The 26,375-nt window shown below is 42.4% G+C and overlaps 1 protein-coding gene across 11 annotated transcripts in view; it reads right to left on the bottom strand.

Moving 5' to 3' along the window:
* PDE1C (phosphodiesterase 1C) overlaps nucleotides 1-26,375 on the bottom strand; it is a 483,269-nt gene that overhangs the window by 223,838 nt on the left and 233,056 nt on the right. For 6 of the 11 annotated variants that reach the window (XM_074340964.2, XM_074340966.2, XM_074340967.2 and 3 more), the window contains one exon: nucleotides 18,048-18,074. The exons of the other annotated variants lie outside the window; for them this stretch is intronic. In XM_074340964.2, coding sequence (XP_074197065.1) covers nucleotides 18,048-18,074 — 27 coding nt within the window. The remainder of the gene's footprint in view (nucleotides 1-18,047; nucleotides 18,075-26,375) is intronic. 11 annotated transcript variants of the gene reach the window in all.

The following is a 26,375-nucleotide window of genomic DNA, read 5'->3' as shown; positions in this document are numbered from 1 at the left end:
TTTTAAAAACTATCCTTAATAAGCACAATAATGGGTCTCCTTATTGTCACGGCAGAGTAACTTATCACAGCAAAAAACTGGAAACGACCTAAACGCCTAGCATGAAAATAGCCCAATCATCTAGGATTTAATCACCACTATGAATTTTTTAAAGATGTAAATTTTTATGAGCTGACACAGAAAAATCTCCAAGATATGACTGAGTGAAAAAATAAGTTGCAGAAAAATACATATTATAAAAATGCACACACTCCACACTGTGAACAGTTCTGATATCTCAGGAGGAATCTGGAATAAGGATGGTTGAGGGGACAGACAGAAGTGAAAGGGGAACTGGACACTTTGGTCTTCTCAGTAACATTTTAATTTTTAATCAAGAGCATATATTCATATTTTACTTGCATAGAAAAAAAAGAATTTTAAAACAACATACACTCTCAAATGTGTTTATCCCAAATCAAAATTTAATATATTGGAACCCACCACACCCTTATTTGTGCTCAACTAAGAATAAAGCTTCTCCCACCATACCTCTGTCTATATTTGAACATGTGGGTGAGTCCTTGAACACAGAGAAGGAGTTTGTTTGAATTGCCTTTTTTTTTTTTTTTTTAAATCAGATCTCTGCAAGTCTTCTATGGAACACTGAACACATCAGTATGCTTCTACCTATCTGTGTGTTAATCGGTGTTTTGGAAATACTGTGAAATAAAAATAAAATGAAGAAATAAACTGATGATGAAATTGGTGCAAGACTGGAAGTGTGATTCACAGCATGTCCTTCGATCGACTTTATAATAAACCTAAGAACTTATAATAAATCTGGTTAAGAATTTTTAAAACACATGCAAACTGTAGTAGCTGCTATTAACATTTGTTAATATGGATCCTCCCTCCCCGCCTGCCCCTCAAGGGAGGACTACATTCCTCCATCCCAGTGATGTTGAACTTGGCCGAGAGATTTGTTTCGCCCAACGGAACATGAGTCATGATACATAGTATAACCCATAGTGCTTAATGTGTGTGAGATAGTTTTACTACACATTTAATCTTTCTAACTACCTTACCTTTCACTAATGAGAAAATGGAGACCCAGAGAGCTTAAATAACTTGTTTAACACTACAAACTAATAGCAGAGCTGGAAATCTAAACTCAGGTCTAACTGACGCCTTCTCCACAATATCTCAAAGGCAACCACTCTGGGAAAGCAGAGATTCGTGTGGAATTAGAATATCATGAAGTGATATAAATATCAAAAGCAAGTTCCTTTGTCATATGGGGGAACCGAGGCACAAAGGTATAAAGATCTTGCCCATGTTGTGTAGCTAATTTGGGGTAAGGACTAGAACTCAGGGCTCCTGACATCCAGCCTACTGATCTTGGGTTCAGGAAGAAGTTAAATCTGACCAGGGCTTTGATGGACAGGTAGACTCAATAGAGTTGGCAAGCTGCAGGAAGCAGAGGCAAGGCCAAGGTGTGGAGAGGTGGTGTGAAGACTAGGAGACCCGCAAGGCACAGGGTCCAAGGGCATGTACACAGGAGGGGCCTTGGGCAAAGACTCTGTATCCAGACACTGTCAGAGGGCAGCGGAGAGTGGAAGGCGTAGCGTTGTATTCCAGGAGCAGCACGGCTTGGTGGACACAAGTAAGTAGATGCGAGGCTTTCTGACCTTGGGCAAAGCCCTTCCGCATATGAGCTTACTGCTTCACCCGAGGCTGAGTGAGATGGCGCCTAAGATTCCACCGTCAAAAGAGCAGATACACTTCCTCTTAAAGTGATCCTGGAGGTGTTTGGAGTTAAAATGACATGTGTTACACAAATCCAGGATGCCGCAACTAGTTAGACAAGCCCCGTGCTGTCCTGCAGAGAAGAGGCTGCATTAGGGTTTTGTTTTTGTTTTTATTTTTGTTTGGGGGGGGTTGTTTGTTTGTTGAGTGGAGACCCCATGACCTAAAAGAAAACTACTTGCTGTCACTTGACTGTATCTCAGTTCAGCAGGGATTTCACAAGCCCAGGCTGCTTTTCTCTGGTTAGAAGTGTCACTATCAAGAACTTCTCACACCCTGCGAGTTTCCCCATCTCTCTGCCACCTGGGCATACCCTGCTCCTCACAACTCCAAGGCAAGAATCAAGTTCACAGCGCCTCTTCACCACGGAGGGTGTGTGGGGACAGCTGCTGATGAAAAACAGGACCTTCAAGGTCATGTAAAACACAAGATGAACACCTAAAGGAAAGTGAGTGATCAGACTGGAGGGTACAGAATAACTCTATGCAGATGGAATGATGCTGCTTCATTCTCCTATTATAGGTTACGATCCACCGTCCCATAGGCACATACTGGTTATTATGAAAACAGTAAGCATACACACAGACAGCGCCTTCTGAGCCAGCGACACAGAAACCCATGGAGCCTCACTATTCAAAGAAGGGTCACAGACCCGGGGCATCAGCGACACCCATTGGAAATGCAGAGTCCCAGGCCCTGGCCCTAACCTACTGGCTCAGAATTTGCACTGTAACCACATCCCCTGGTGATCACATCCAAGTTAGAAACAGTGCTGTTTGTCGAGTTCCCAGGAATAGTGTGGCAGCGGCGAAACATGGCAACACAAAGAGGGACTAGCAAGTGAGCAGACAAATGGAGATGGCGCCGTCCAGTCCTTGGGTCAGAAAACAGGAGCTTTGTTCTCAATATAGTTAACTCAGAAGGTGAGTTCTCAAAACACATCTTCACCTGAGATCAGCTGACAATGCTAAGCCTTCCCATGGTGAACTGAGGACTGAATCCACAGGTAGGGAGAGGCAAGAGGGGAGGGCCAGACGCTCTTGGTTGCATCCCAGGAAAAGCAAATGTCGGTTCCCAGAGCTGTCCCAGGATGCGTGATGCTCTGTGGTGACTGCTATCTCCGTGACTCGCCCACAGACGAATGGGCTTAAAGAAAGGGAGAAGCCAGCCATGAAATAGAGTAAATTACAGCTTAATCTTCCTCACCCTGGAATTCATTCAGTACTTTTAATGAACTTACAGTTTGGAAGGCAGGGTGAAGAACCCATATGGAATACGTGAGCAGGGAGCATTTCATGCCGCCCTGTGCCTCCGAGAAGCCCAATTCCCTTTGTTATTAAAGGGATAAATGGCCTTCCTCCACTCACTGCTTTGGCAAAGGAAGAAAACAAAATCTCTTTTCCATTATTGTTGTTATCGACTATGAAATTACCAAGAATGCAAATTCTCGAGGGCTTAGTAGAGCAAGAAGTGATCCCCAAGACAGTCAGCTCTCATTACTTTGTGTTTTCACCTTGCACCACGGAGGCAGGTCAAGGTCAAGGGCCCTGGGCCTTCGCCATGAAACTTGGTGAAGAGAACTTGGTTTCCTTTTCTGTGGGCTATTTCTTTGGGCTTGACTTACAGACCTGAGAGGGCTGTTCAGTGACTTGCTTCTAATTAGGTGACAGGAAAACCCAACAACGCCTGGAAGGGCATGGAGTTAGAAAAAGAAATACGGCACCTGGATTTATTCATGCATCTGAGCTATGCCCAGACATTGAAACTCATCACAGAAGGATGCACTTTATATGCTCGTCTACTGAGCGCCCACCAATCGCCATCAGTCACTTTCAAAGTACAGTTTGTTATCCATCGGTGGATCGTAAAATTAGTTTGCTGGGTCACAACCAACATTTTTTATGTTAATAAGATAGAACTTGAAATATCAGATTTAAGCACTGGTGGCAAGATAAAACTTTAATGTCAGTTGTGAGCATGTGTGTGTGTGTGAGTGTGAACACACACTGAGTCACAGTGTAAAATGTGTTCCTGACTGTGTGGGTCACAGTAAGCAGGAAAGCCACTTACTGCTTTATAGCAACCTAGAAATCAGCCTCTTGCTGGAAAGAGAAGGAGGGGGAATCACGGGAAGAGAACTAGGAAAAATGGTTTCCGCCATGAGCTCCTAAAAGCAAAAAAGAGCAAGGAATCAAGTCTTCTTGTGGCCGGACAGATGGGACTGGAGCTTAGATATCCCCTTCCCGGTGACCCCCTCCCAAATTATGGATCAATCAGAAACCACGTCACATCATAAATCTCACAAAAAGGAAGGAAAGCTGACTTGTGCCAGCATAGATTTGTGCCCTGCACAGAGATGCCAGTCTGGCATGTGGACTCCCCATAGCAGGGCAAGAGGAGGTTGAGCAATTTGATCCTTTGCCTTGGCATGGCTTTCACTAAAGTCCTTGTTCTCTACAAATATTATTTTCCCTTTTTCCCTCATGTATGTTCATGGTAGCCCCCAGCCATGCTCGGCTTCAAATGCACAGGAAAATTAAACAGAGGAATTAAGCAGATATCCAAACCACCCACATCAGAATGTATATAGTCAGCACTGATGATGAATTTAATGCAAACATCAAGTCATAACCCCACTTTTATCAACAGATCCCACTATTCCAAAGTCAAATAGAGAGGCAGGATTACATAGGAGTTAAAGCTTGGGATCGAGCACCAAACCGACCTCAATTGAAACCAAGCCCTACGACTTCTCACCTATAAAATAAGGACAATAATAGCACCTACTTCAGCAGGTGTAGTAAAAATTAAATGAGATAAATATGGAAGACACTTAGCCCAGTGCCAGGAACATAAAGACTATCATGAATTTTCACGCATTATTTTTATCATCAGTCAAAACAAAGTTTAATTTCTTCTCAGCCTAGTTTGTTTGTTTGTTTGTGTATTTGTTTGTTTGGGGTTTTTTTGAGATCTATACCACTGGTATAGATTTAAAGTTACAAGAATAAAGAAATGATGTTTTGTTATAAATATTTATTGTAAATGATTTGTACAATGATGTGCCCCCAAACTAACACCGCAGGGACGTTCCCACTTCCCTGGGGGACAAACATCATTCTTCTCACTGTAAATGAGCTATCAAAGGCCAAAAAAATCCATACATTTAAGAGTTTTCATCTCTAAAGATCCAGGAGCTCCAAATTCCAACAGGATGAACCCATATCTGTCCTAGTGTGTGGAGTACATTCACAGAGGGCAATTCTTGTCTCTGACAGCAACAGATACCAGCTGCTGCTGAGGAAATGGGAAAAGCAACCCCATGCTTCAGCTATAACGCACCTGGTGAGTTGTGAAATCTGACTTTAAGGGAGAGAAATTTCATCTTGACCCCATTTGGCAATGAGCACGAAGGGCAGGCTGGCCTCCAAAGGAAGCGCCAGGGAGGGGGCAGCTCAGAGAAAATTCAAGGCAGTGGAACAAAGTTCTCTGGGTGCCAGGCTATCCTCACTGCCACATATTGTAATAGTTTTTTTCCGAACAAGGGCTTCTGCACTACACACGATTTGCTTCAGAAATGACTTTTATTCCTATAAGTGGTGCTCCTCTGTCTGAGAAATTAGGACAAAGAGGGCCTGGGACTCTGCATTTCTAATGTGTAACATATAAAATGTGTGTTAATCAACTGTTTATGTTATTGGTAAGGCTTCCAGTCAACAGTAGGCTGTTAGTAGTTAAGTTTTGGGGGAGTCAAAGTTATACATGGATTTTCAACTGTGTGGAGGTTGGTGCCCCAACACCTGCATGGTTCAGGGGTTACCTGCAATTTAACGGAGCTGCCTAGTGATTCTGGTATCATTTAAGAACTCTTTGAATAACATCTTCCCACAAGAGACCCAGACCCAGATGGGATCACTGATGAATTCTATCAAACATGTAAGAAAGAAATAATACCAGCCTTAAAAAACTCTTTAAGAAAACAGAGATGGAAGGGACATTTATCACAACTGCTTTTAATCTCTACTCTCGTATGGAAGATGTAGGAGATCCTTTCCATCTGCCCTCTGATTCTCATTTTAAAATGATTCCTGGTTTCTTTGGGAGGAGCTGTTCTGACATACAAGTGGTCCATCGTGTTCGGGTGGCCACACTGCCTTCCCTCAAGTAGGGAAATGTCTTTATTAATTTCCTCTTTCCTTTGCTTGCAGCCCTTAGAGTCTTTCTCTACCTCCCTGTGCAGCAGCTAGATAAGGCTCACAGCTCAGAGCCTTATCTAGATAAGGTTAACCTAGATAAGGTTCCCGCAAGGGAACCCACAGCACAGCGACCCTGCCATACCAACCTCACTCAAGCCAGAGCAGGGGCCGGGCCTCAGATAACAAAAGTGGTGATAAAAATCAATTTCTGCTCATGTTATTTCCTCTAAATAAATACCCATAGCACCTTTCCACATCTGGCTATGTTTCCTTATTCATCCCTAAGTCTCAGCTCAGGTGGCATCACTAGCAAGCCTTTTCTGAACCCCAAACTAAGCATTGTACCCTTCTCTATGCCTGTGCACCTCCATCAAAAAGGTTACATTGAAATTTCCTGCCTGGATCCCTATCTCTCTCCCATCATGTCACTAGCTCCTTGCAGGTAAAAACCGTATCTCTCTCTCTCTCTCTCTCTCTCTCTCTCTCTCTCTCTCTCTCTCTCTCTCTCTCTCTCTCTCTCTCTCTCTGTTTAATGTCTCACAGTGCTTGACCATCACAGAGTTGATACTCAGTAAACATGTAGTGAAATGGAGAGTCTGGAAGTGGAGTCAGACAAGCCAAAGCCCATATCCATAAATAAAATATGTTTCGCTTTATTTTACTCAATCCTTTTGGTAGAACTCATTTTAAAACTGTGTCCTTTTATTTTGCTCTTTGTTCAACCTCTCAGTGGTATCATTAATGCAAACCACGTGGGCTGGCTTTCATTTTGCAAAGTTGACGTCCCCTTTAAATCTCTGGTGGGTATGTGGGTCCCTGCCCACTGACCTGTGCATTGCAGGACCTCTTAGACAATGGATACAGGGACCAAGAGAGGAGCAGTGAGCTGATGACGCCTAGAATCTCTGGCTAACACAGCTGGATTCCTTGTTTTAGACTCTTTCTGCAGACCTGGACTTAGTCTTCACCGATTGGCGGAATAGCCTGCAACACAAGGCCTGCTGCCTTCTCCTGCCTCTGCCCATAATCTGCTGGCACCAATCCAACTACTCCCCTGACATGAGATCCTAAAAAATCAATCTCCTGTGCAAGCAGAATGAGCCCTTGAGAGAGACCCAGTTTTGCAGAGGAGTTTGCAAACTCTCACTCTTAGTTGTGGTGAAGAATGGCATTCTGTGGCCATTAATTTTTATTGGGAGGAAGGGCATTATATATTAACTGCTAATATTTTTAAGCACTTACTAGATACCAAGACCAGATCATATATCACACATACATTGTCTCATTTAATCCATATCAACAATTTATGAGTTAGGCACTATTTGTAGCCCACACGCTAAGAGTATGTATGCTTAACTGGCTGAAAAATCACAAAGTTAAGGAGTGGAAGTGAGATGTAAAGTTGCGCCTGTCAGATCCCAGAATCCACACTCTGGGTGCCAATGCCGTCACTGCGCTGTTTACAGACTTCTGGCATAATTGTGTCCCTACAACATCCCACACAAACCGATGGCAGTAGTAGGTCTCTGATATCAAGGAGAGGGAACCATCCACCCCATCAATCTAAAGATCAAAAGTAACCTTTAAACATGATTCATTTTCCACACAAGAGACTAATTTAAGGAAAATTTCTTTCTATGCAAAATAATGACGGTAAATGGGAAGCGATTTTAGCTTTACAATGGCTTCATCAGAGCCTCATCTGTCAAATCCCCGGATCGTGCTCTGGGAACACATTTCTCAATACAGAGAAATCAGCAGGGGGGAAAAATGCAGAGAGAAAGCAAAGAAGTGAAAGTATGGAGCTAGTATGATCTAATGAGCATAAACCACAGTCCTTACGAATAGCTGTATACTCACGGGCCACCTCCAACCCTCTCACTGCCGTTCTCACCATCAGCAACACCATCACCGCCACCATCGTCACCATCATCCGTATTGTTATTAACTAGCCTCATCATTAAGTCCTCTTGAGAAGTGAGGCTACTGCTTACCCATCAAACAGGCCTGGTTTGCATTACCAAAAGCGTTCATTTTCTATCTTTCTCTCTTGATAATGGGTTATGAGCAAGCCGTGGCTCTCAGTAAATAGTATATGATTATTACTAACAACATAGTATGCTAGAAGTAGTAAAATTAACCCAAATAATTGGCAAATGTTTTGGAATCGTGGATTGGGCATATCGGCAAAGGATGATACACACCTCACAGTCCAGACTGCACACATCAGATTCTTAAGCTATTTAATTGCTGTGCTAATGCTAAGAAACTCTCGATTATGATCTACATGATTAAAACATCTTAAAGCTTCAGGAACTGATTATAGAAAAGTCAACCCACACGTCCTCCATTTGTATTTATGCCAGCGGACAAGACGATCCGGACAATCCTATCCCCTAGAGGCAGAGGTCTAGCAGTTCACAAACTCACAGCAGGAGGAGCTTGCCGTTGGACTCCAGGCAGAGCCACGCTTTCAGAGGTCCTGCACTGGCTCCTGGACTTGTTTCGCTTTCAAGGGACAGTTTTGTGTCTGGGGTACTAAGTAGGAATCTATTCCAATTTATATTGGGGCTCACTTTGTAGCTACTAGTTTTTACTGCAATGACTGTGATCATTTACTTTCTGCACCCCCACGTAAGGGATAGGACTTCATGTACCAGTAAATTTGTTTTGTTTTATTGCCTCCTACGTAACAATATGCAATAATTTCAAGTTGTTTAAGATCTGTTGGTTTTTATGCTTTTTCAGGGATAATAAAGTATAACAGCATGGAGAATTTATGATTTCAGATTTGATTCAGTACTGAGTATACTGTATTTACATAAAACAATACTATCCCTTCGAGACAACTTCAAAATCTCTTTCAATGCATGATTAAAAATGCTTTTAAATTTTTTCTTATAAAATGTAAAGGCATCTAATACACCTGTAAAATCTTCTATGTCAGTTACATAAACTACAAAACAGAATTCATAAATCTGCTACATAAACAATGAATCATAGGTCAAAACAATAATGCTAATAATAAGAGCTAAAATACTCTTTACACTTACTAAAAGTCAGGAAGCATACTTAATACTTTCAATCTTTATCTCATTTAACCCTTCAATCAACGATGTGTGGTAAGTACTATTTTTTTTTCTAGTCTGTCAGTTTGGTCTTTATTTCCAGACTTAAAGACTAATTTAATTGTAGGTGTGACACCCAAGTGGAACTTACTAATTTCCAAGGAGAACATCTTACATACTGGGCTTTTTCAACAATATTAAGCAACGTGACAAAGGCGTTTGTCAAATTTCTTGATGGTTTTCTTTTAGGGATGGTTTCAAGTTCTATTGTTTTTCAATATTTTTATTAAAATACAGCTAGCATATAATATTATATTAGTTTCAGTTGTATACCATAGTTACTCAACATTTATAGACTTAAAGACGTGATCACCATGATAAGCCCAGCAACCATCTGACACTGCACCACGCTATCACAATATTATTGACTATATTCCCCGTGCTGTATATTACATCCCCATGACTTACTTGTTTTATACCTAGAAATTTGGACCTCTTATTCCCCTTCACCTTTTCCCCTCTTTTTTTTAAATTTCAAATACAGTTGACATTCAATATTATTTTATATTAGTTTCAGATGTACAGCATAGTGGTTAGCATTTATACAAGGTCTGACAATTAAGTTCGCAAACTTGCCACCGTGCGCTTACATTAGCAGCTCTATACAAACAGTTTGGTAAGGTTTCATAACTTTGGCATATCAGCATCTCACCGCTGTGTTCGTGTTGAAAAAACGGAACCTGGTGGTGGAGGGGAGGGACTTTTACTCCCTTCAGTCACATTATTTAAATATAGCTTGTTTAGAGTTTTGTTTTGTTTTTTGTTTTTTTGAAGTCTTCATGAAACTTTCCTGAGAGCTTCAACTTTTGGGTTGAAGCCAAATATGAAAAATTTCAAATATAAAAATGTCCTGATGAGAACAATTGACAGAGTGGGGAAATGAACTCCAAAAGGCCGATCTTTCTGATCCTTTGATTTTATTCAGCTTTGAGTGGCTTCATGGGGCTGGGAGGTCCCACAGCTGTAAAAAATTATGAAACCACAGGGATGGAAGGAACTCAAAGAGCTTTTGGCATAATCAAAGACCTGCCTTTAAATGCTAGCCCAACTACTTCTCTGCTGGGTGACCTCAGTCAAGTTACTTATTTTCCCTGAGTCCCTCATCTGTAAAACAAATCACCGTGAAGATAACAAGATAAAGCATGTGAAGCATCTACCACACAGTAGACACACAATAAATTTAACCAGCAGGGTGCCCTTCAGACATAGCTATGTTTTTGCCAAAGTTTGTGTTTTGCCAATTGTCCTTAGAATGTCCCTCTCTCATCGCTTCTCGGCCTTTTGGCTAAGATCAAGTGTAGAATGTCCCTCTCATGATTAGTTCACATTTCTTAGGTGAAATTAGAAGTATCTAAACCAAGAGAGATCTAGCTGATGGCCAAAGGACCATTCCTCTGGGGCCAGACTATGTCACCCACCCAGGGGCCTTGTGCTAATTGGCAATGTAGCTCCTTGCAGATAATTCAGTTAGAGGGCAGAGTGCTTGCCAGCACCACCAACGTTGTTTAGTGGTCTTGGCTTTCTTGTGGGAGGACCTCAGTAATTAGAATCAGAGAATATCATTTTTGAGCCAAAAGAAACCAGAGAAATCCTTGTGTTCAACCTCATCTCTTTACAGAGGACACTGAGACCACAGAGGAGAAATTCAGCACAGCTAAATCAGTGACTGAATTCTAATCTGGTTCTTAGTCTTTCACCTATACCACTGGTTCGCAAATAGAGGTGATTTTACCCTCCGTCGCACATTTTTGGTCATCACAATGAGGGGGAGGGGGGTTGTTACTGGGATCCAGGGAGAAGAAGCCAAGGATATTACTAAACATCCTACAACGCGCAGGGCAGCCCCCACAATGAAAACACCACTAGTGCCAAGGTTAAGAAACTCTGGGCTACACTGTTGGACCCAGTGTCTCCAAGGACTCCAAACGCTGCCTCTTAAACTGCTACTGTGGGAGTTGGACTTGGCCCCAGTGTGAGCTCTCACCAGTGACTGAATCAATCGAGTCAATTCTGCCTCCAGTATTGAGGGCCACTGGGAACAGGAGGGATTTGGAGACTTGCCGGCTCAGGCAACTTCAAGTCGGGGCTTAACTTCTGAAGCACAGTGATATGTGCAGCATAAGTGCTACTAAAGTCTTCATGAGGCACTTAGGTCTTATTAGGCAATCTAAGAAAATGATTCTCAAAACTGTTTTGGCAAAACTCCACAGAACAGCCAAGCAATGCTCACCATGCAGTTATCAAATATTCACCGTTCATGGGATTTATAGACGATGTAATACAGAAATGTACACCTGAAATCTACGTAATTTTACTAACAATTGTTACCCCAATAAATTTTTTAAAAAAATTACGTGACCCACAAAAAATATATATTCACCATCCACCTCAAACAAATATGCGTACATTTCACATTGCACCGAACATCTCCAGGACTTGAATGGAGGAAAAACAGAAATGAAAGCATTGATAGCTAGCAAAAATTCTCTGAGTTCCCACCCAAAGCTAGTGTTCCATGTTGGAATAACTTAAGTAGAAAAGAAAAGCAGAGTTAATGATCCAGGCAATTACGTACTTTCTGGTTCTTTCCCATGCATGCCATCTGGCTTACTGACCTCATAGGACTCAACCCTGGCCAGTGTGACGGCCAAATGGACCCTGAATGTGGGCGTATGTGGTGATTTGCAAAGACATGTATAAGCAAGAGTCATTTATCAATCTAAGTTTATTTACCCACATTTCCCCCTGGTAATTCTGACTTTAGTTCTGAGCCACGGTAGAAATATACGGAGCATCTCAATCTGATTCACTCATAAATTCAATCCACAGTTCAATCCACATTTAATAATTATGTCCAGGCCACCAAGCTTTGGGGGAGTATATTCTCTATTCAATAAAATCATAATGATGTCAAGAAGAATGACATGCACCCAACTAACTCCTGTACGTGAATTAGACCAGTAGGAACTAAAAGAGCAAGATTTCTCTTAGGTAGAAAGATCTGAAAAGGCTCCATGGGGAGAAAAATGGCATTTGAATTGGATCTTGAAGAAAAGATGGAATTTCAGCAGGTGAAAATGAGATCATACAAAATACTAGAAGGCTTATTAATGAATAAGGGGTGATTAAAAAAAAACACAAGGCAAATATGATATGCCAATCAGTGAGGCATTCAACTTGACTGGTGAATGGAAGGCAGTAATGGAGACAGAGCAGGAACGCTGAGTTGGAGACAGATGTAGAAACGTAAAATCCTAGAGAGAAAATAGGCCTTTATTAGCCAAAAGGAAACCAATGGCGATTTGTTGTTGTTGTTGTTGTTGTTGTTATTTTTTAAACACACATAGCCAAACATAGCTGAGCAGAATGGAAAAGATGAAGAAACCAGAGTAAAAAGAGTGGTTAGGAGGCTACTCAGTACTGGAAAAAAATGAGCATTGAGACTGGGCTAAGATCATGGGAATAAAAACAGTGAGAAGGAAAAGCCCACAACCTGTAAGAGACCCACTTATCATGGGTAGAGGGGGAGACCAAACCTTAAAGTGAAAGAAACACACACAACAGAGGAACACATAAAGTGACTCAAAAGTTTGGATCCTGGGTGAGTGGGAGCGTGATAGTAATTATCAGACATGAAAACGGGAGAGAAAATAAGATTGACTGGTACCCAGAAAACCCTCTTGACTCAGAAAATGACAGCTCGATGCCAAGGTCCTCTTGTTACTAATATCTACACATACGACCCAGACTCAGTTCTTGAGCTTCTGACTACATCTCAGCACCCTCTCTCACCAAACCTACTTCCTAACTCCTGCTACAGTCTTCCTGGGTCTATATCCGTGCACCTGGTCCCCAGACGCCTGCCGGCAATAGTAGGAGGGCGACTGAGTGAGAAAGGGGTGAGGGAGTAACAGTGAGTTGCCTGAAACTCTGAACTCTCACCAAACTATCTACGCAGACCCTCTATCACCCTCCTTTCTCCCCGGGCTATGTTTCACCTGAAATTACAGTATTTGTAGGCCCTTTCCCATGTTAACCATCTTGGGCATTATCCTTTGTGGGATAATGTGTCCATCTGCCATCTGTGCTCTAACCAGGTCACTTCACTGCTCTTTTTGGTCAGCCCTGACATCCTACCATTACTGGAAAGTTGCCCTGATTCAGCTGGCAACCTTGGAATGTAAACGGGACATAGTCTCATAGCTGGTACCCATGTTCTTACCACTTGGAGAATTTATTCATCGTCACAAGTACAGGAAAACACATTTTAAAGGATTTTACCGTTTAGAAGATCCTCTTAGCCCTGATGTCATCACTGATCCTTAGGCTCTAACTGTCAGTGCTACTGAGTAAGTAGTAAGTAGGATTGGTTAGCCACATATTTGGAAAAATATGTGCCTTCATTTACCCTGTCACCCTTTAACTTTCCCAATAAGTTACTTAGCTGTCAGTTTTCATTGCAACGGTAGAGGACAACAGTCCACCCTTTCTACATCGATGATGCTGAAAGAGCTTCAGCGTTCACCAGTCTTAATGTGTCCCAGGAATGAAGCCGGGGCACACTTCAGCAGAAGCTGCACCAGCTAACACAACGATACGACTGCTCAGAAGGCCACCTCCCCAAACAGTGAGCTCCACTCACCTGCCCACCCCCCACGCATGACAATCTATTATTAACAGCAAAGGTGGCAGTTCTGCTGATGACTCATAAACATGGTGATTCATGAAGGCCGAATGTGGGCAATCTGGACGAAGAGAAGCATTTGCTGGATTTAATCAATTACTGGGCTGATCAAATGTGATTACTAAGCCATATAAAAATCCAAGTGAAAGAAGACATTAGACACTTGGGGGGAAAACATAACTCCTTGTGTGCCTTGTAACAGAGAGGCCACTCCACTACTGCACGTGCGATGTCTACTTTATTGGTTATCTCCACATATGTTTCTGTCCTGGGCTGTCTTCCTCCTAATGGCCAAAATATTTTTAAGCCATTTGCCCTTTGAGAAAAAAACCTACAGAATCAACAAAACACACATTTTAAAAATAATTAAAAACATGAAGACACAAAGAGACGATTCTGGACTATCCTACTAGACTTTCATAAGCCCATACTTTCAAACACCATGAAGAGTAAGCAGTTCTGTAGGCTATCTTTGTGATTTAGTGAGAGGAGACTGTATAAGCTGTGAGTTCCTCCCAATAGATCTCATCGTCCCCGATGACCTTCTATTGCAGCACTTACCGTATCTATTAGAATTATTTTATTCACATGCGTCTCACCTACAAGTCTGTGTACCTCTTCACAGAGGCTATTTCTTACAGATGTTCTTACTTCCAATATTTACTTAAGTGTATCGGAATAATGGGTACTAAGTAAACTTGTTGAATTGAAAGATTTTTCTAAAGTACTAAGCACGTGACTATTGATATTATATGATTATCAAAAAGATGAGAGATGTCTGTGGCTAAATTTAGTTGCTCGCAGACATAGTTCTAGATTCATAAATGATTAAATCAGATAAACTCAGAACCAGAACTTCTACTTAAACTATCTAAATAGACTAGCATTAATAAGAAACAAATCAACAGAAACCTTCATGCTAATGGGGGTTTTGATTCCTGGTATGGCTTAAAATTCCAACTCCTCAGGTTTATAAACATGTTTTTATTTTTACCTCTGCCTCTGATTGTGCTCAGCAATCATAGCATTCCCTAGCATACTGAAATAGGGGTTTGAGTGTGTGTGTGTGCGTGTGTGTGTATGTGTTTGTGTGTGTGTGTGTGTGTGTGTGAGAGAGAGAGAGAGAGAGAGAGAGAGAGAGAGAGAGAGAGAGAGAGAGAAAGGGGTGGGGGAGAGAGAGAGAAGCACTTCTAACATAGATTCAGCTTATATCATCTGTGATAGAATTCCTTTCTTCAGGGGCATCCCAGAAGTATTAGATTATTTCTAGGTATTTGTGATTATTTTGTACATAGTCTAACATGCTTTCTCAAAGATATAAACTTCTCACAGCCAAACCTGACAACTTGAAGCTGCAGCTGTATTAAAAACAACCTGACGAGAATGTTATTGACAAGCAGGTTTCCTGTGTAATCCTCTCTTAGCTGTCAAATTACCATTTCTCCACTTCAGCAAATCTCTTGGAATGATTGACCCACATGGACAAGACTCATTCAAAAGGCAAAAGGATGGCTCCTCTTAATTGTGTTGATTTAAAACCCAATCCAATAAGGTTTTCTGTGCAGGGTAAAGCTACTGGTGTCCAGTAGCTAACCCAGTAAAGAGCACTTACATCACTCTTTCAGTTGAAATTCTGGTCTTGGAAGAGATGAGTACATTTTCCTTAATGCTAAAAGTGAGACTCCGTGGGCTCCCTGTCATGAAAACATTCTCTTGGGCTACTAAGATCCACCTAGTATTTCATGAAATGTTTAAATAAAGAAATCTAACTCGGTTGAATTATAGCAGGATGATGATCGTGACTTTGAAAGCAAGTAGATGTTTTTTCTTCAAGATGGCTTTGAAAGGTGAGTAAATATGTAAGTGAAAATGAAACGAAATTCAGCAAAAAATGTTTGAACAAAGGTAGATTATTTTTGTATCCTGGGCTGTCTTTCATGTCCAAAGCAAACCTATGAGATCTACAGCTTTTTAATATAACATTTATGTCATTTAGTTTTTCTACATGCAGTTACCGGCTTTATTTGACTAATTATTAACCAAAGCCATATAACTATATTTAGAATTTAACTAACCAGTTGAATCCACACTAGTATGCTTGTCCCTAACATGAAAAAACATCAGTTACTCCCAATCCAAATGAATCATTAAATTGACAAACATACATTCAGACAGATGAGCATCTGACAGAGGTATTTAAAAGTATCTATCATTCACCACATGAGGTATCCACATACTTCAAATTTACAGATCCCTGGAAAGGTCTCAAATAAGATCATTCTGGAGAAGGTTGAAGGTTTGGTACACGAAGGCCTTGAATTCTTTAATACCATCAAGAGATGCAATCAATGCCTGCTTGTCTTGAATCTGAGTGGTTCTGTGATACCTTGACCAAGAAGGTACAGCAGAAACGACACTGCGCCAGTTTCTGGACCCAGTCGTAATTAAGAAACTAGGAGCTTCCACTCCTGGTCTCTTGGAACACGTGGGCTAGGAAGTCAGCTAAGAGTGCAGCTACCCTGAGACTACCAAGCAGTACGAAGCCCAAGCTCCATGGAGACCCTGGGATGAACGCCATGTGGAGAGAAAGGAGCTCCAAGGAGCACCAGGACTCCCCACATGTGAGTGAAGAAGCGATTTTAAAAGTGGACCCTCCATCTCCAGCAGCCCCAGCTAACACCAGGTGGGTCCGACTCAAACAGCTCAACAAAGTAAGTCCTTCCTGAATTCCTGACACATTAAATCGTGAGCACATAAAAATGGTGGTTTTAATCCATAAGTTTAGGATAGTTTGTTCCTCAAGATAGACTAGTAGACATGGATCTATTTCATATGAAAATATGGATGTGATTAAAAATAGAAGAGCTTAAACCAATCCTTTATTAATTTGCACTTTGCAAGACTTCAATGAAGCTGGTACGAGACAGTCTGGATTTTTTTTTCATTACATCAACATAATGCAACAGCATTCACGTCAGATATGCAAAAATATGCTTTCAAAAATAATTGACATAGTAATTTGAAACTTGACAAGTTTGAGCAGCTCTCTTATAAAACTCCCTCTTACCTGTCTGTTTATCACTCCTTAAAATAAAATTGGGGCAACTCTGAAACATCTCAGACCCCAGGTTAACTACATGTGAAAATTATAAATTACCTTTTACTACTGAAGGCTATTATGCCTTCTACCTTGAGTGATTAGCTTACATCGCTCAGTGCTTCACATCCGATTACTACCTTGAGCCTGATGAACCCGAACAAGACGGAACTAGTCAGCCATCTGCATAAGCTCACTATACTTCAAAAAGGACAGCAACCTCTCCAAAGCGTGAAGATTTTAGTTCGTTTCCTCTCGATGATTCTTGCACTTCTCCGTTGCATATCAAATTATCACACCACAACTTTGGATCACTGGCTCTAGTTGGAAACCATGGAACATAGTTCCCATGTTCCATCTGCTGTGACATGATGTTCACTGCAAAAGGTAACCTTAAGGTGGTCGATCTGAAAGTACCACTGTTGACACCTAAAGGCAGATTTTAATTGCATTGGTGATTTTTGATCTGAATGTAATCTGTGCAAAGCTATAATCCCAAAGTCAAACACAATCAATGCAGAAAAGCAGACACGAGCCTTTTGGGCTAGACTGCAGGTTTTGAATGCTTGGAGAACAAAAGGTCTAAGCACCTCTGTTTCTTTAGAATATGGTTTCCAAACTCTTCTCAATAAAATGGACTACTGGCGGATGATGACAAATTATATTCTTCTTTAAATTACTCTTCCCACAGTTAAATTAAAAAGATCATCCCTGCCCTTCAAGCATTTTGTACCTATGCTATCAAGGGCACTTGTCAGTGAACCAGGCAAAGGAAAATTCGAACATTATAAAGTGTAAAGACCTTTTTGTGCTTCCATCCATAAACCTTCGGCACCACCCCCACCCCCCAGCCCAGCCGCTCTTGGGCCAAGGTTTTAGTAAAATCACTAGACAGTTCAGCAGTAACAAGCTTTTTAATCCACTGGATTCAGTCTCATGTGAAGGCAGACACTTACTGTACCACGCTAAACGCCTGCCATCAATTTATAATTACAACAGCAGTAGCCATCCCAAGATAAAGCAGGTGACTCACTGAGAAGGAACCAAGAGACTGTTTATTACAAATGAAAGTCCACCATGAGCCAGATTTGTGAAGAGTTCTGCCACAAGTGACTCGACCAACCAGTCCCCCTTTCTCAGGAAGACACTCTTACCTCTGGGACGTTTTCTTATATTTCCTCCTGTAGGAAAAGAAGCATAAACACATATCAGGAAAGGGTTTGCTGCAGGCAGTGGGTTAGAAAAAGATAGCGTCAGCGGGTTGCACAGGGCGGGGAACACTTCGTAGAAGGTTCTCTCAGGAAGGCTTGTGGGCTTCGAAGCCCAGTTAAAAGCTTTGGTTATTGTGTCACATTGTGGTCATTTGCATATAACCATAATGTCAACGGTTACAAATAACAACTCAAGCGCTCAATGGTTCTGCCCCCTACGTTCTTCCTTTTCTTTGAGGGCACTGTAGCATCTCGGTTGAGGTCAGGCCTTAAAGACAGCAAGATCCAGTTCAAATCTCAGCCCTTTCATTTATTAGATTCACAGAGGAGTAAGTGGGCAGAGGCTTATAAAGCATTTCTTCTGTGTGGTCCACATTACATGGTCAATAACTATTAGCTCTTTCATCTAGCACTGAAGTCCCTTTAAAGATGTGTTTTTTAAAAATGTAAATGTGTAATCACACAGCTAACCCATAAGACCAGACATAAGGTCTTCAGAAAAGGAAGAAGTGAGTGTGGGGACAGAGCCAGGAGTGCAGTTTCCAGGCTCTCGGCCTCACGTGGAAAGGTACTGGCTCCGGTAGTAAATGGCCATCAACTGTGATTGGATGGCCATCAGCTGTGGCTAATTGACAGTCAGCTGTAACCAGTGAGCCATTGGCCACTAATATAACTGCCGTGGCTACACTAGCAGAAAATGGGGGTCTAGCAAGAAGATGGTGGCTGAGCTAGCAAGCGCAGATTGCAAGAGGCAGATGCCGCCAGCGAGAATATAGTAGTATGACTCCCCCATCCATAGCTCCGGGGGTGTTCCTTTTTGGCCTCACCATATCCTGCGTTTTTATGTGGGGAGTGGGAGCTGAGACCCCGCAGGCCGCCACACATGACAAATGGTGCAGCGAGCAGGGTCTCCCGCATGACTCCCCACATGACAGTGAGGAAGTGGACAATGAGAAAGTCTAGAAGCAAAGGTGGTGAGAGCAGCGTTAGGAAGAAGCTGACGGCTCAGCTGTGGGCTCAGCCTCCTGGAAGGAGAAGGACACTCCCCAGGAAGCAGACGTGATGGAGTTCCGCCCACCTCTCCTGTGTGCAGTCCTCAGTGAGCCTCGGGCACATCTCCTGGGTTGAGGACTTCTTCACCTTCCAAATGGAGGTACCATCTGCCCTGGCTAGCTCACTTAGGTCACAGTGGCATTCAAGGGGAAAATGGCCATAAAAGGTTATTTTCCGGGTATCCCACTGTTTTTCAAGTTCGTGTCAGTGTTTGCAGACACTGAAGACCCTCAAAAGAGTTTTAATTGGCTCTTCACTACAGGAGATGAGAAGAAAGGAAGTGCTGGGAGAGGAAATGCATCTCCTGGGAGCATCTCTAGGAAGTGCGATGCTTCCCACTTGTCCTGAGTTCCACACCTGCATTCCCATTACAGCCACTGCTCCTAGGAAACCAAGCCACTGATTTGTTAATAGAGCTGTCTGTCACATGCTTTACAAAAGGCACAGTGGTTTCAAATACAGAATCCCTATGACCTGTTACATCTCTGTTCAAATGAAAACAAGCATGGCAGTGTTAGGTGTTAAGTGAAGAAAGCAGCACGCAACACAGAGCCTCCAGAGTGGTCTTGACTAGATACCCACTGGTATCTACTGAGCCTAAAAGTAACACACCAGAATGATAGCCACCATCCCAGGGTAATGGGTTCATGGATCATTTCTTTTATTTTCACTTGTATGAATTTTCCAAATTTTCTTTTCAAAATGAGCATTATGAATATAATAAGAAAAAAACATAAAATATCCGTGCACGTATATATGCATAGTTACACATGTAGACATGTGAATATATATGGATACGTACTATATGGCTATATATAGGACTATATGGATATATATAGGACTATATGGACATATATATAGGACTATATGAATCTATATAGATACGTACATGTGTGAATTATATAAATAGAGAGGAAGGTCAGCTACACGAGTGTGTTAGCTGTAGAGTGGGAATAGTCAGAGCACCTCTCTCAAGAGCTTGTGGTGAGAAATAAATGAGATAACCCACCTGAATGTCAGCTCCCCAAAGGCGGGTTCTTCGTATGCCTCCCCACTGTATCCCAGGGCCGAAAACAGTGCCTTGCACTCCCTCCAAAAGCTGTGATGAATGTGCACTGACTACCTACTCTTTCACGCCTGGACCCTGTCACAATGACAATTCACACTTTCCAGGTAGAAGTCAAGGGCAGAGGTTTCACCTACAGGCACGGAGCATAGTGAGCTGTGGGTGTACCCATGCCTGTGGCCATTTGGATTGCTGTCTAATAAACTGGCCTATGGAGTCTCTTGCAGGACCAGAAAAATCAACCATTGAGAGTGGGCAAGGACCACAGGCAAGGGCAGGAGGGCCAGGTGGATGCCCAACTAGTTCTATCAGCAGAGGGTGTCTGCAGAGGCCAAAAGAAGCCGACTTTTGCTCTTGGCTTCCACAGACTTCTCCCAGCATTTGCCAAGGCACTGCTAGGAGCACCCAAAAAATCAAAGATGAACAAAAACAAGAACAGTTTCCATTGTCAGCATCTGCTAGTAACGAGCATTAACATGCCTCGCTACTCCTTATAATAACTTTAAGATCCACTCTCTGAAAGAATTTGAATTCTGAAAAAGGAAGCTAAGACACGTGACTAAAGTGTTACTTTATTATAATAACCAATACAAGGGGTGGCTCCGGAAGCTTTGTGAAAGAGGTAGTCTGGATTGATGGGTGGGATTTCACCAAGGAGAAATATGTCAGTATGAAGCAAGCAGATAAGGAAGGCAAACCTAGCGGCCTCAAACCAGCCCAGCCCAACCCGACCCAGCCATATATGGAGGCAGACAGAAGGCAATACAGCTGAAAAGTACTGAGGACAGTTTTTAAAAAGTAATAACATTTATACTTTTCTTTTTTTTAAGATGACACTTGGGGAAAGGGCACCTCTGGCATTGCCTTGTCTCATCTCTGATTCTATGGAAAGACAACAGGGCTCTGGAATATGACAGACCTGGCTCAAAACCCAACTTCCCCTCCCCTCCAGCTGTGAGACTTCAGGCAAGCTCTACGTTAAATCAAGCCTCATTTTCCACATCTATCAAACGGAAGGAATGACCTCAGAGGACATAATGCACTGAATTTGCCAGGTACCGTGTATGCCATGTAAGGGGCATTCTAAGAATTTTAGGCCCTTTTGCCACTTGTTTGGAGCTTCTTGAGGTCAGGGGTCCTATCGTGTGGATCTCTGTATCTGTCCCAGGGACTTGCACACAACAAATGTCTGTCGGAAAAAGAAATGAATTATTTGCACCCGCCACTCACAACAATCAAAACATGGGTTGCGCATTTGGTGGTCCCAAAGAAAGAGAAACCAAAAATCTGATTTTCAGTCCAGCTCACCTTCCTGACACTCACTTCCCACCTTCATAGACGCATTCTTGGCCTCACTAGTTCTAAAGCTCTCCCTTCTCCTCTTGTCCCATTGAGACACAGAGAGTCCCCAAATCAAGCTAGACCCAATCCAAATAGTGTCATCTTACACTGGAGTTGGATGGTCGGCACTTAAAGCACAAGAGGAAATGCTTTTTGTTCTGTTGGAATTTCCCTACCCGAGACCCTACCCACAGATCTTCTTGACGGGGCCAGACGGGTGAGGCCTGCCTGAGCCCTACTCTGTCCTTTAGCTCTCAGTTGAGACATCACCTCCTCCTGAAAACCGTCTAGGGCCCCTCAAACTGGATAACGCCCCTTTTGTGTGTCCCGTGGTGGCCAGAGCTCACCCACAGCACTGCATTTGTCACCCCAGAAGGTTATGATGTGTTACACTGATGGAAAGCGTGATGGCTTGCCCACTGCTCACTAGTGTTTCTCCCTTGCTTAACACAAGGCTTGGCAAGTAACAGCCGTTCATTATCTTGTTGTGGAATGAATGAATTGATCAAGAAACTGATCAAAAAAAAAAACAACGCTTTTTTTCAACTCATGTCCCTTCTGTTTGGTGATGATTTACTACAAGCAGTGAGGACATCTACCACAGCCGTGGTTTTCTACATGGGGCCTGGGGGTCTCACAACCTCCCCTGTTCGGTGCTCGTTACATAACTTACTCACTTTGACCTCCCACAGACGCTGGGAGGTTCACCTCCCTATTAAACTTGACAGAAGTGAGGCTCAGAGAGGTTGAGTAACTTGCCTAAGGATACAGAACCTTAAGGTGATTGAGACCAAAAGTCAACTCTGAAGCCTTCAAAGAAAATGGATGAAATTAGGCAAAGAAGTCAAAGGATGCCAGAAGGAAACTTAGACAAACACAAACAAAACTAACAACAATAGAACATACTGGGTTCTTTCGATCCAAACACAGCAAATGAGCTGGAAAAGAACCCACTTTATTTTTGGCCTTTTGTTTTTAAAAATGTCAACCGAATTTATCCCTGATTCACAACCTGAAAGAAGAAGGGGATGCTTTTAAATGTTTTGTTTTGGTGTTTTTCAAACTTTAAATTTATAATTTTTCGAAACGTGGAACAATACATCACAAATCTCAAGATGCGTGTAGCTAGTCAGAGCTGGCGTCAGAAGCAGAGAACGACCAGGAGCTGCTGTGTTCTGAACTTGGGCAAAGCCAGAGGTGTGGGAGGTGGAGAGAGCACGGCGTCACGCTCAGGCAAAAGCCAGGCTGTCCTCACGAGGCCAGGCTAAGAAAACCGCATCCATGCAGGCCTAGGGCAGTGCTTTCCGAACTGTTCCCCAGAATGGTCTTTGCCCTTCACACACAGGAGCGCACACACACACGCACACGCGCGCGCACACACACACACAGCATTGTTTGTTTGTTTATTTGTTTTTTAGGAGAAGTATTACAACATAATTCCTGAGCTCAAATGCCTTCCCCAACTTATTATGTCCAATAAGCTGGGCGAACGTTAGCAGCTTTCATCACTTTCCCAACTACCAGTCTCCTCATCTGTAAAATTTGGTTAACAATAATGCCCGCTTTGCAAGGTGATATGAGAGCTGAATGTAAAAAATGAATCTGTTTTGTTGTTGGTGTTTTTTTTCACATTTAGCACAGGGCTGGGTTTCCAGTAAACATTCAAGAAAGTCAGCTACTACATTAATAACAATAGTACTGAATAAATAATAATGGTACTGTAATTCAATAGGCCTCCAAATTTTGTTTTGGAAAAAAAAAAAGTCTTTCATTGATTTTAAAAAAGTAAAGAAATTAAGGTTGAAGATTGCTTTCTAAAGTGGAAAATTGAATACTCCCAATTCTCCTTATCTTAGAACACTTGACCCACAAGGAAAGCAGGTGCTAATTTCAGTGCTGCTGAGAGGAGTGGAGACCCTGCCCAGCCTCCCCCAGCACCAATGCCCAAGGGACCTTGCAGGTTGCACACTCAGACACTCACTGCCAGTGGTCCCAGTTAGCTTAGCAGAACCACACACTTCCCTCTGATTTGACATTTTCTAACTTGGTATTTTCCCTCTAACTGAATTGACAAGCTGGACCAGCACCAAAGGCAGGAAAAAATAAAGTAAAACTGGGTATTTATAAAGTGGACACAGTCATAATCACTACAAATATTTAAAATTGTCTTTCAACAACGATCCTTCTCATCAATAATTCCCTAAATACTGAAGCCCCTGAGTTGCTCACACAGAATCCCTAGGAATCCCCCCCAAAAGCTGTAACTCCATGCAGAGATATCGTGTGCTACGCGTATAACAAGAATTATTGACTGACCCATATCCACTTACCTTGTAAGCAAATTAAAAGACTCCTGGTCTTCATTGAAAATCGATGTCTGTTTAAGTCTGGAATGTTTCTAGGGAACTGTGGGTTCCCCCAAGAAGTATCAAATGGTGTGTGTGTGTGCCTGTGTGCACACACACGTACAAGACAAGGGAAGTGATGAGCTAGAAAATCAGCCCTCGTAATAATCTCAAGATCCACCCAAGACAAACAAATAAAGAAGCAAAAACTCATAGACACAGACAATAGTTTAGGGGTTACCAGAGGGTAAGGAGGGATGGGGGTGGTAGATGAGGGTAAATGGGATCAAATATAGGGTGATGGAAGAAGAACTGACTCTGGGTGATGAACACACAATGTGATATATAGATGATGTGTTACAGAACTGTACACTTGAAACCTATGTAACTTTACTAGCCAATGTCACCCCAATAAACTTTAATTTAAAAAAGGAAAGAAAATCAGCCCTCAAAGCCTTCGGTCCATCCAGCGGATCACCTTCTAAGTGGATACTGAGATCGGAGCCTCATCAAAGAGCAAAGAGCGTGGACCGCCACAATATTTAAAAAGGTTCCCCGAAGGTCTCCATGACTGTGTCACTCAGCAGAGTCTTCAAGACCCCGAATTCCATTTTACTTCTCCTGGCCCCCGTCACGGAGAGAGAGGATGCATCTAAGCAAACACAGGGGGTTGTCCTAGCCACAGTAAACCTGGACCTGCCTGGGGGCAGAGAACAGACAGCAATGAGGCAGGAGCAAGGGTGTTTTTGAGGGGCTTTATTAGCTTTATGACGACTGGGAGTTCTCACGGTGCTGGGCACACCCACCATTCCATGTAAATTTCACATACTCCAAAGTCACACGGATGACTCAGGCATCAGTCCTGATAGCCTGGGTAAGTGAGAGTCAATTACGCATGGATGTTAAATTACGAAGCGCCTGGCAGTCTTTCACTTTTTTTAAGTGAGTATCTTTGACTAAGAGCCATATGGGTGCTGCAATAATGAGGTTTATAAATAGGCTTAATATTCAAACAAGCTGGCTTCGAAAAACCAAAACTTGTGTTCAGTTTCTAAGTTGACAGCAAGATACGTCCCAGTTGGGCCCGAGAAGGTTTTCTGGTACGGGAAGCTGACTGTGTACCAACTACACACGCAGCCACAGGGAGAATTCCCATCCTGCCTTAGTGTTCTCCGGGTTTCGGCACGATGATGGCCGCTCCAGATCCCAGCAGATCCCATCTCCATCCTGCCTAACAGAGCCACTACTGCTACAGACGCACAGACAGCTTTGAAAATGTGGGTTCCGAGCCCTCAGTTCCCTCAAGGGAGAGGAGACTAGAGGACAGACTCAGGGAAACAAAGGGCACAGCAAGACTCATGGACTTAACTACATGTTCAGAGAAGTTCAGATCACATGTGACTCACTCATGGGAAAGTGGACTGAGATAAAATGCCACAAATACCCATGAAATGCGAGAGGATCTAAACCATCGTCAGATCCTTTGGTGTTGTTTTTCATTGGCATACGGGTTACAGACTGAACAGAACTGGATATCTCTAGAAACTTCTACTGAATCTATCTTTGAACTATTCTTCATGTCACTGAGAAGGAAAAGTCCTTGTACATTTCTTTCATTCCCTCCAGTGATTTCATTTCCGTGACACAAACGTTAAAACCTAGATTTGCAAAGCTATGTATATTGATTGCTTGATGGCCTTTCCCGTATTTCGAACAAGCAAATGCCAATGAGAAAAATACATATAAATTGCCGTCTCCTGGCACCTTCCTGCAGGCTGTTTAGGGGAGAAAAAAGAAGATATTAGACAAAGTGAGAGCCTCTCTTCTCTTACTAGCTCAAGTATTTCTTAACGGATGAGCTACAGAATAAAAATCCACGTGGGCAACGATTATATTTTCCTGCTTGGCCAAAGATCCAAGGCATGACAAAAGATAAAAAAACAAAAAAACAATGAAATGACATAAACTCACTTTCACCAGGAATAACCCAATAGTTAGGAAAGAGTTATTTTTGTTTAAATTGTCTAAAGAGTTTTTCTGCGAGGTTTTCTACTGGGGAAAACTGTCCTACAGACTCACACCCTTTCATTTAGCCACTTAGAAAAGAAAGATCATACTCAGCGACAGCAATTCCCAAAGTCCAAAACGCCAGCATGCTTTAACCAAAAGTGATGAGATCAAATTCAAACGCAAGAAGCCTTTGACAGTATGGTTTGGGGGTGAGGATGGCGACGCTGAAGATGACAGAATGCTAATCTGAAACAGAGCTGTAAAAAACGACCATCAATTTTTAATTCACTCCTGGAAACAAATGGGTTTCTTTCTAGTGCTGTCTGGGCAGTGGAGAGAGGGGGAACCTTTGAGGAGAAGGTTTAATCCAAAGTAAACGACCCCACAAGAAGCCCCACCTGGAAAGGCATCAACTCACACAGCCAATCCACACCATTCCCTCAGGCCTGTCTCTTC

This window comes from Rhinolophus sinicus, chromosome 4 (assembly GCF_057876585.1).
Source record: "Rhinolophus sinicus isolate RSI-liver-muscle chromosome 4, RSI-T2T, whole genome shotgun sequence".
NCBI lineage: Eukaryota > Metazoa > Chordata > Mammalia > Chiroptera > Rhinolophidae > Rhinolophus > Rhinolophus sinicus.
This window is presented reverse-complemented; position numbering and strand designations above follow the sequence as displayed.